Here is an 11,557-nt window from a genome sequence, read left to right as displayed (position 1 = left end):
GTATGATAACTGAGCTAGGATCACTGGTATGTGACCTGTTAAACTAATCTATAAATACAGTTGTCTTGGATCGGTAATCCTATTCTAAGGGCTCTTGTCTTTTTAATTTGACATCACATTGTCTCCTCTGCTACTCCACTCCAGCCGCTCACCAAGCGGACTGGTCTTAAATGCACCTTCCCTGGCGCCCAGGCGTGTTTCTGAATGGACCTGTCTCAAACCCTGCCCCTTTTCTTGATCCTCCAATCACAGCTGTCGCTTACCTCGGACAAACTTGGTTTGTCCGAGGTAAGCGACAGTTGTGATTGGAGGATCAAGAAAAGGGGCAGGGTTTGAGACAGGTCAATTCCTCTTTCTTTGTACTATACGTCCCCCGAAGCCAGTCCACTCCACTCAGCTCCCTACTCCGCTCCTGCCCTTCATGGAAATGATGGAGAAAACGGAACAGAGGAGAGTTCCATAAATAGAACTCGGTTGGAAGAATAGATGTAGAGAGGAGTATGTATGGTCGGCGGGGTAGAGGAGAGGAGCATCGTTTTGCGGGCAAGTAGTAGTGAGGGGAAATAGAACTAACTGAGATCTAACAAGCTTGTCGGGGGAGGCGAAGAAAACTAAACAAACAGTTAAAAGTGTTTTTGAGTGGCTTGTAAAGGTTTTTCGTGTTGTTCCTTTCTAAAGTGGAACTGAAAATGACAGCTCTCTCTCTCTCTCTCTCTCTCTCTCTCTCTCTCTCTCTCTCTCTTCTCTCTCTCTCTCTCTCTCTCTCTCTCTCTCTCTCTCTCTCTCTCTCTCTCTCTCTCTATCTCTATCTCTCTCTCTCTCTCCCTCCATTAGAGAGTCCCAGTATGGAACCAAGTCTTTTGAACAGACTCTCAGTGTGGATCTGTGTGGCACAGCAGGTAAACATTGTTGTTGTTATTTGTTGTTATTTACATGCTCCGGGTCTCTTCGAGTCCCTCTTTGCCCTGAACCTATGATCGTCTTTTTGATCAATATTGATATTTAACAGGTCTGAAACAGATGTAATTTCTGTGACATGTCATGTTGATATACGCATACCTCTGCAACATAAGCATAATCTTCATTACCTAGTAACACACAGTCCTGCCGGAACGCCTGTTATTTTTCTACAACGGAGTTCGGCGATTTGCGAATCTGATTGGCCAGTGTCATTTCTGGTCATGTGACATGTACGCCCAATCGTGGGACCGCAAGTTTCTACACTGGTTAGAACACGCTCGTTTCGAAGTCGGTTAAGGTTAGAGTTTGTCTTAGAGCATGGCGATAGAACGCCTGCCCTGATTCCGACGGTTAAGCTTAGGCACTCTTTCGAAGTTGGTTAAGGTTAGGGTTAGGGTTAGGGTTAGGCGATAGAACGCCAGGTGCTTTGCAGGCTGTTCGACGCGGAAATGGGCAAAGACACAGCTCGTCACGCTATTGGGCGGCACATGTCACATGACCAGAAACGTCAGTGGCCAATCAGATTCGCAAATCGCCGAACTCCGTTGTAGAAAAATAGGACACTGCCGGAACACACACACAGCTCTGACGATTGCCAAAAATCTTCAGTGATTAGTAGGGATACACATTGGTCCGGTAATACTACAAACCTGATGCCAAAAAAGGTTTAGCAGATAGGAGCATGTTAGATGTCTCGATGGAGAAACATGTATTACATCTCGTTTTGTCAATGACCCCAAACTGACGGCCTATGTCGGTGAGACTGTTCAGTAAAAGCGATGGATCGGATCACCACAGTTCAGCACTTGTAATCGATGTAGTGGTGGTCCCGGTGCATCGCCTAGAGATGAGTGACTGAACAGTTGCAGGTTGTTTGAATGTAGATCATTTACGCTCCATCGAAACCATTTTGGACCAGATTTAGCCACAAGTAGGCTTCTCCAGACCAATCTAGGAGAGCCCCCCTAAATGTAAATGGAAAAAAATCGCTTTACAATTATGCCTCACCTTCACCCGTTCACTCTCACATTGGGCACATCGATGGCGGAGGCGAGGTGCCGACCTGCTCATCGGGAGCGATAGGGGTTAATAACGTGTCTTGCTCACGGACACGTCGACACCCTACCCATTCCCTAGTGGGAATCAAACTGGATTCTTCCGATTAAAAGATGGCCGCTCTGCCCTCCTGTGATGATTGTGTGGTAATGGTTGGGTGACGGCTCTAGAGATCTTGGAAGTAGCCGCCTAATAATGTCTCCTGTCTTCTGACCCGACCCCAGGTCTCACCCCTCCCACCACCCCGCCCCACAAGCCCCTGGAGGACGAGCTGTTCAAGCCTGCGGAGGGAGGGAAGGGAGGGGGGGGAGGAGGAGGAGAGTCTCCCCACCCCACCACCAACATCACCTCCTCCTGCTAAGCCGCGCCCACCACCAGCGGAAGTTTCCGGAGCAGACAGAGCTGTACGCGCAGCTCCGCCGGATGGGCCAGGCCAACGAGGAGGGTGAGGGCCTGCTGGCGCGCGGCGGCGCCGTCGTCCACCGGACGTTCGGGGACCACGACTACTGCGTGCTGAGCCTGGGGGAGAGCCGCAAGCGGAGCGCCGCCCCTGCTGGGCGCCGTGCTGCGGAACGCAGGCAGGGGAGGAGCCCCCGAGAGGAGGAGGAGAAGAGGCGAGAGGAGAGGGGGGGAAGGGGAGCGGCGAGGAGGAGAGGCCGTCGGTCTCGACCGCGGGCGGGTCCAGAGCAGCAGCAGCAGCAGCAGCAGACGACGACGGTGGTGATGTCATCAGCGCTGGCGTCCAATCACCAGTCGGCAAGCGACCACGCCCACCGGCCTCGGAGGAGGAGGAGGGGGAGCGGTCCTCCTCGCCTCGCTCCCCCTCCCCCGCCCTCCACTGCTCCCCCGACTCCCCCGCCAGCAAGACGGACTCCAGGTGAGAGAGGGGGGGAGACAAGAGTTAGAGAGTGAGAGTGGTAAGAGAGAGAGAGAGAGAGAGAGAGAGAGGAGAGAGAGAGAGAGAGAGAGAGAGAGAGAGAGAGAGAGAGAGAGAGAGTGAGAGAGAGAGAGAGAGAGAGAGAGAGAGAGAGAGAGAGACAATGACTTGCTGCAGTCAGTGGGAGCCTGTCTTCATTTTTGCCGCAGTTCACCGTGTTTTCTTTTGTCTGACAGTTTTGTATAACCTTGTCTCTCTCTCTCTCTCTCTCTCTCTCCTCTCTCTCTCTCTCTCTCTCTCTCTCTCTCTCTCTCTCTCTCTCTCTCTCTCTCTCTCTCTCTCTCATCTCTCTCTCTCTCTCTCTCTCTCTCTCTCCTAGCAGTGAGTTCTCAGAGAGCTGTCCTGAGGACAAACAGAGGAACAAGTCTGGTCAGCTGAAGGAAGAGGTACAGGAACCTATTATAGAAACCATCAGACCTCAACCTGATATGGAATTAGCACCGCAGTAGTGAATCCTTGATTCTGAATCCTGATTATATAACCTTACCTAACCAGCAAGATGACTAAGAACTCATTCTTACCTAACCAGGCAAGATGACTAAGAACTCGTTCTTATCTAACCAGGCAAGATGACTAAGAACTCGTTCTTATCTAACAGCAAGATGACTAAGAACACATTATTATCTAACCAGGCAAGATCACTAAGAACACATTATTATCTACCAGGCAAGATGACTAAGAACTCATTCTTATCTAACCAGGCAAGATGACTAAGAACTCGTTCTTATCTAACCAGGCAAGATGACTAAGAACTCGTTCTTATCTAACCAGGGCAAGATGACTAAGAACTCGTTCTTATCTAACCAGGCAAGATCACTAAGAACTCGTTCTTATCTAACCAGGCAAGATCACTAAGAACTCGTTCTTATCTAACCAGGCAAGATGACTAAGAACTCGTTCTTATCTAACCAGGCAAGATCACTAAGAACTCGTTCTTATCTAACCAGGCAAGATCACTAAGAACTCGTTCTTATCTAACCAGGCAAGATGACTAAGAACTCGTTCTTATCTAACCAGGCAAGATCACTAAGAACTCGTTCTTATCTAACCAGGCAAGATCACTAAGAACTCGTTCTTATCTAACCAGGCAAGATCACTAAGAACTCGTTCTTATCTAACCAGGCAAGATGACCAGGGGCGGACCTAGCACATTTGGCGCCCTAGGCGAGATTCACCACTATGAAGAGGCAAAATTTTACATTTTTTTTTTTTTTTTTTTTTTTTATGGCTTTTGCCTCTTCATAGTTCTCTAACGTTAGTCTTTCTTTCCTCAACGCTCAATTCTATAAACACTTGACCGATACCCATCAATGCACAGCGCTCTAGCATGTTCTGACTGTGAACACCTAAAGCTGAGGCTCAGACCGACCGACCGTTTTAGATTTTTGGCTCATTTTCCCTTATGTTAGAATTTTTTTTATGTAAAAGTAATGGTTGCAGATATAGAGGGGGGCGCCAAAACTGCACAGAGAAAAAAAAAATTAAAAATTAAAAATTAAAAAAAAAAAAAAAATTGGCGCCCCCCTCTGGGTGGCGCTCTAGGCGACCGCCTATATCGCCTGTAGGAAGGTCCGCCCCTGAAGATGACTAAGAACTCGTTCTTATCTAACCAGGCAAGATCACTAAGAACACGTTCTTACTAGGGATGCTCGATATTGGCTTTTTTACCGATACCGATATACCGATATTGTCCAACTTTTAATTTTCCGATACCGATATCAACCGATATCACATTTTAATGCCGATATCGGCCGATAATATCGGTAAGCCGATAATATCTGACATAATTTCTATAGAAATGTTAAAAAAAAGAAAAAAAAATTTAAAACCTATAGCCTACCGATATTTTCCGATATCACATTTTAATGCCGATATCGGCCGATAATATCGGACATCCCTAGTTCTTACCTAACCAGGCAAGATGACTAAGAACACGTTCTAATTTAACCAGGCAAGATGACTAAGAACTCGTTCTAATTTAACCAGGCAAGATGACTAAGAACTCGTTCTAATTTAACCAGGCAAGATGACTAAGAACTCGTTCTAATTTAACCAGGCAAGATGACTAAGAACTCGTTCTAATTTAACCAGGCAAGATGACTAACAGTAAGGGCCAGGGGGAGTAGTTGCAGAGGGAGCATTGCACACACAGCTGGGACCAAAGTCATCTGCTGATGTAGTCGTTTCCATCTACTGCATGTACAGTACAAAGGCACTTCAGTGGTACAGTGAAAGTATTCATTCGCTTCCCCCACACGTCTGGGGATCAAACCGGTGGTCACAGGCCTGCTCCTCGGACCTGCAGGCCACCGCCGCACGGCAGCAGCAGCTCAATCCATAAATACATGTCATTTTCAATCATAATAATAATAATAAATATAATAATAATAATACAACTTTTGGCTCTCTAGAATTATTTTGAATTTATTATTAGATAGTGACGGAAACAGAGCATACTATTCAGTTTTGTTGTAGATTTAGTATTATATATTATTAGTGCTGTCTGGCGATTGAAAAAATGTATCTAATTAATTACATGATTTGTAATTAATTAATCTAATTAATCACATTTTAATCTCATAACCATTTTATGCCTGATATTCTATATTCTATAATCATATTTCAAATTGCGTATGTGTCTGGATGGCAGAATTCAGTACTGTATCTACAAAACCTTCTGTTTAATCATCTTCGCTTTATTCATTTGCTTAGATTTTTCAGGTCTGGTCAATTTTAGCATGGTGTTATTCACAGTCAAAGATAAAACATTTTGTATTGATATTCTCATTTGGTTCATTACAATTTTCATTACAATTTACTCAAGCCTAGTAACAGACACAGTATTTCTGACACTGGGAATACATTCCCTGAGATCCATAGATGTCCCTAGAATCAGATACCAAGAACATGCAAATGGACCATATTAAAAAAAAGTCTGTAAATGTGTATTCTACGTGCTTATGGAATGAATGAGATAAAAAAAAAAGTAATACATTTTGAGTTAATTTTCATAACGCGATAATTTGCGGTGTAATTAATTAATCTAATTAACGCGATAAACTGACAGCCCTATATATTATATATATTAGTATATATATTATGTATTATTCAGTTATTCAACTGTCTGGAACTTTCATTTTGTCCCTTGCTCTCATTATTTGGCAGTTTGATACGTTTGTGATGAATTAATTAACGAATCTTCTTGTACAGAGCTTCTGCTGAACACCTGAAAAGTTAAATGTCAAGACGTCTCTCTTACTGTGTCGCCACCCTGGCCAGACTGCCCCCGATCCAAACGCCTGGCCCCCTCTGTCCTGTATTCTGACTGTTGCCATGGTTTCCTTGTTGCCAGGACAACTGCCAGGTGTTTTACATCCACAACCTGCCGACCAGCGTGACACAGAGCATGTTACGGAAGCGCTTCCAGTCCTTTGGCAACCCTGAAGACTGCACAGTCATCATCCGCAACGAGTAAGTACACTTACTGTAGATTTCTGTAGATGTTTACTGTATATTTTATATTAGAATGTATATACATAACATAGGAAATGTGAATCCCGGACCGTATTTTATTATTATTATTTTATTCTTAGGCATTTTTTTTTGTTATTCTTATTCGTGATTTAGTTTTGTCTACCTAAATGTTTACTGTGAGCGATTTGTAGTGCCAAATTTCCCTCGGGATGATTAAAGTATTTCTATTCTATTCTATTCTATTCTATTCTAAGTGGCCCCTAGTAAATTAGAATTAAAAACTCTCTGCCCCTTTCAAAACCTCGGCATTGAGAAGAGTTGGAACTTTTTTCCAATCCTTCAAGGATCCAAGCTCCTTACCCTTAAATCAATTTTGTTACTAAAAGTAAAGTGTCACCAATATTAGGTAGGGGTGCCCCTGATCCTGAGTCGTTTCAATATTGAGTATCTGGCTATTCAAACCTTTATTTATTCTCAAAAAGACAATTGAGGTCACCCTCATTTTCAATGTTGTCGAGACGTTACAGACACTTCAATGCACACACCTCTACAATACAATAATAATAAACATCAATAACTATCTATATAGCAATTGCCACACATGGACCGCAGTCCAGAGTGCCCCACAGCAATTAGTATAAAATGAACATAGGCATAAAATCAGCACACAATTGGGCGGCTACGTGGCGTAGTGGGCAAGGCGCTCGCCACGAATGCGGAGACGCTGGGCTTGCCTGTTCGAGCCCAGCGCTCCACATTGCTTTCAGTTTAGCTGGTCGTCCGTACTAATACACATTGGCCGTATTAGGGGGTGGGAAACTGATGGGTGGGGATCGGGCGTTGTGGACAGCGACTCCTACAGGTCGGTTGGTGCGCCTGCGCAGTAGAATCAGGAAGTGTCGGGGGCAGTGTGAGCCTCCCACGCGTTACTCCTCGCCACTGAGAGATCGAGCTGCGCAGGTGAAAAGATGCGACTGCTGTTACCTCGAGTATCGGAGGGGACTCGTGCTATGTATGACTTAGTCCACATTGCAGCCGGCTTGTGGGAGGCAAGAAACAGCGTTTGTGACAGGGGAGGGTTGAATTGGATGATACGAAATTGGGATGGGAGAAAATATAGAAAAATGGGAGAAAAAGTGGACCAAAAAAAAAAAGACATCGAGTTGGTTATATTGGACCATTTCTAAGATTTAAGTGTCTCTTTAAAGCTGATTCCAATGCTTGTGTCTCATTATTACATTTTATAATAATAAAAAAATTTAAAAAAAAAGTAAACTCACTACATTGTGGAAATGACCCTACTTTTGAAGTGCTTGCAATACTGGCGCAAACTCTGGCCTCTCAAAGTCCACTTGTACCTGTATTTAATCTGTGAATGGTTTGTCTACAACAGTACACTGACCCTCAGCCGTGTGTGTGTGTGTGTGTGTGTGTGTGTGTGTGTGTGTGTGTGTGTGTGTGTGTGTGTGTGTGTGTGTGTGTGTGTGTGTGTGTGTGTGTGTGTGTGTGTGTGTGTGTGTGTCCATAGGGAGCGTTGTGGGGTGATAAAGATTCGGCAGGGGGGCGGTCAGGGACAGAGACACCGGAGAGAACGGGAGGCCATGTTCCTGAGCGGAGTCAGTAGCCTCAGGAGGCTGACCAGGAAACGATACATAGACCTGGGTAAGAGACACACACACACACACACACACACACACACACACACACACACACACACACACACACACACACACACACACACACACACACACACACACACACACACACACACACACACACACACACACACACACACACACACACACACACACACACACACACACACACACACACACACACACACACACACACACACACACACACACACACACATGCGTGCGCTGATGCAAATATAGTCCTTTACAGCAGCATCCCATCAATAGTCTAGATTTTTGAGGATTCCCTTCATGCATGTTGACTAGGCCTGTCCCCGACTAAGGATTTGTATAGTAGACTTTGACAACAAACAAGGTAATATAGGAAACACAAGTATCGGCAAAGGCCAACAGTGGCAAAAATGGCCTATATGCCAACAATATATATACTGCATATACCCCCCTTATTGGAGGTGAATGGCGCAGAGGCCAATAATATATATAATAATAACCCCACCTGTTAGGGAATCCACACAAAGTGGTAGATAAGGCCAACACAATAAGATTTGCCCACACACAGTGGTAAATGGTTTTTACAAAAGGGCTACAAAAGTGCTCAATAGCGTCCACTCCATAGTGGCAAATAGCGGCCACCTCTACACTCCACTCTGGTTGGTGGCAGTGATTCAAATGAGGCGCGCTTGGTGTGTGTCACTTTCCAGGCTTTAACCACTCGTCCCAGGCTGACTGCCCGCAGGTGCAATCAGCAGGTGCAATCAGCCCAATCAGTGAGACGAGTGGCATCTGGGAAGGGGAGAAAGAAAAAGGGTTTAGAAGGTGACACACACCAAATACAAATAACACATATTACATATACTAACCTGATGTGTACATGGTGTTACAAATAATGGCAATAATGATAATGAACAACCCACATACGTGACAACGGGTGAAATCCTCTTTTAGTGCCTCTGTGCCCGTTTTATTAAGCAGTTAGCCTCGCTGGTATGCACACCATTAGCATTAGCCACGCTTCTAGGCCTCTTTGCTTTTGGAAGGAATGATAAAAAAATTTAAATAAATCCGACTTAAGAGGTTAGCAGTCAACTACGGGTAATTTCGATCAATTAGTCGACTATCCGACTAATCAAGGTCAGCCCTAATGTTTACACATGTAAACGGCATCGGTTTTAAAAAAAAAAATTAAAAATTCTATTTTTTCTTTTTTTTTTTTTACATTTATTTGACCTTTATTTACCCAGGCAAGCAAGTAATAACAAATTATTATTTTATTTATTGTCAAAGTATGCATAATGTTGTGTTAATTACACGACAAGAGATATGTAATGTTAATTACCTGAAATTATTCCGTTTTTTGGGGGGGAAACCCTGCATATATCGGTATCGGTTGATATCGGTATCGGAAATTAAAAGTTGGACAATATCGGTATATCGGTATCGGTAAAAAAGTCAATATCGAGCATCCCTAACTGTAAACGTATCCCATTTGGAATAACCCGGATAAGAGAGAGCTTATAATACTTGTAACAATATGATTTTCATAGCTAGCATGGTAACATGGCTAATATTAAAACGGTTAGTTAGTGAGATTGTGTTGTTCATTTTCTATTGTTTATAGCGGTGCTTGATTTGTGAACTTTTAAAAACCTTGGACGTCTGGTTTCTAGTTTTGTGACATTTGTTCATGTTTACAAATGGTTGAGCTGTGTACACATGTCATAGGAATAACATCATTTGAAATACAGTATATTTGGGGGGGACTTACCCGGTTACTGGATAGAGAGCTCCACAGCAATACAAGAGAAAGAAAAACACAATCAATCCTCTGACACAGATAAAATAATAAAGACTTAATTAAACTATAGTAATTAAAGTGCATTTCCATCTCTCTCTCTCTCTTTCTCTATGCCTGCCTCTCTCTCTTTCTCTCTCTCTGTCTCTCTATGCCTGTATCCCTCTCTCTTTCTCTATGCATGCCTCTCTCTCTCTCTCTCTCTCTCTCTCTCTCTCTCTCTCTCTCTCTCTCTCTCTCTCTCTCTCTCTCTCTCTCTCGCTCTATGTCCCTCTCTGTCTCTCTACCAGATGAGGCAGGTCCAGGCCCAGTGAAGAGCAAGTATGATGCGCTGGACTTCGACACTCTGCTGAAGGAGGCCCAGAAGTCCCTTCACCGCTGACAGCGCCCCCTGCCCCCCCCCCCCCCCATCCCCACACCCCAAATGGTCCGCCTTAGTAACTACACCCTCCGACGACTAGGGATGGGTCATGAAAAAAACGAATAACCGAATAATCGTTCGCGGGGATCAAAGTCAACTTTTGTAATGTGGTTATTCATTTTTTACACGCAGGTTATTGCCTCCAGTAAAGTCCCGAAACCGTGTTGACTGAAAAGCAATTTTCAATTTCAGCCACTAGGAGGGAGTGTTTCAAACAACACCTCCACTTGAGCTTGGAGCGCTGTTCCTGCCTGACCTCTGGCCTGCATGCGCTGTTGTTGTTATTCTTCCTTGGCTCAGTAGCTGGCTGCAACGTAGCGTTAGCCCCTGGCAAACTCTTGTCTAGCGTGGGACGTGTGGACCAGAGTTGTCCCGCTGTGGCACCATGTCCACAAGGTTGACTCATCAAAAAAAAAAAGGCATCTGTTTATGCAACGAGTGAGTACGACGGACCTTGCTAGTCAACTTAGCCTAGCGTGACGAGCACAAGTTCCATGGAAGAGTGCCAGATGCCGCGGTGAGAATTGTCGTCTCTATTCTAGTCTTTGTGAATGTGGGAAACGCAGCGAATATTCCGTTATTCGTCCAGAACCACCCCGGCTAACCGACCATGAAGAAGTGAAGTTGTGCACATCCCTACCGACGACATGGCCCGACGGCCTCTATCGGTACCTCCAATGCAAGGCAACCTCGTAAAATGTTTACATTTTTAACATTGGAATAAAAAAATAAAAAAAAGGATACTGCGGTAGTGAGGAAGCTAATGGGGTTTCACAGGAGGGATCATGGACAATGAAGAGAAAATATAACTTTTTAACAGCAATGGTACAACAACAACAACAACAACAAACAAACAAACAAAACAACAGCAAGTTCTCTGTTGAACAACAATAGCAACAAAGCTGCTTCCTGTCTGTGTTGGTGACATCATCACCCCGCGCCAGAAGAGCGGGTGAGAGAATTTCTTGTAGCAAAAATAACCTTGCTATCCCTCTGCGTTGGTCGTCGTGGTTGTGTGTGTCTCTGCGTGTGTGTGTGTGTGTCGTTGTTTTGTACCTCCCTCTTCTCTTCTCTTCTCTTCGGTCACCCAGTGGTGAAAACTGCAAGCTGTGTTCGCCGTCAAAGATGTGCGGTTGTGTAATGAAAAAAAAAAAAAAAAAAAAAAACTGCTTTGTTTTTAGCAGAAAATTGTGGATGTTCTCTAAACTAAAAAAAACTAAAAACTGTGAGTGTGTTATGGACAACAAAAATATATACATTTA

General features: G+C 44.3%; 1 protein-coding gene across 1 annotated transcript in view; it reads left to right on the top strand.

The window, feature by feature from the left end:
• ppargc1b (peroxisome proliferator-activated receptor gamma, coactivator 1 beta) overlaps positions 1-11,138 on the top strand; it is a gene marked incomplete at its 5' end in the record, with an annotated part of 27,879 nt that extends 16,741 nt beyond the window's left edge. The window contains 8 exon segments of the mRNA XM_084332117.1: positions 835-899; positions 2,241-2,369; positions 2,372-2,756; positions 2,789-2,893; positions 3,276-3,339; positions 6,306-6,424; positions 7,956-8,089; positions 10,165-11,138. Coding sequence (XP_084188243.1) covers positions 835-899; positions 2,241-2,369; positions 2,372-2,756; positions 2,789-2,893; positions 3,276-3,339; positions 6,306-6,424; positions 7,956-8,089; positions 10,165-10,256 — 1,093 coding nt within the window. The 3' untranslated portion in view covers positions 10,257-11,138.
• Between the last annotated feature and the right edge of the window lie 419 nt (positions 11,139-11,557).

This window comes from Notolepis coatsorum, assembly GCF_963971535.1.
Source record: "Notolepis coatsorum genome assembly, chromosome: 16".
Taxonomy (NCBI): Eukaryota; Metazoa; Chordata; class Actinopteri; order Aulopiformes; family Paralepididae; genus Notolepis; species Notolepis coatsorum.
This window is presented reverse-complemented; position numbering and strand designations above follow the sequence as displayed.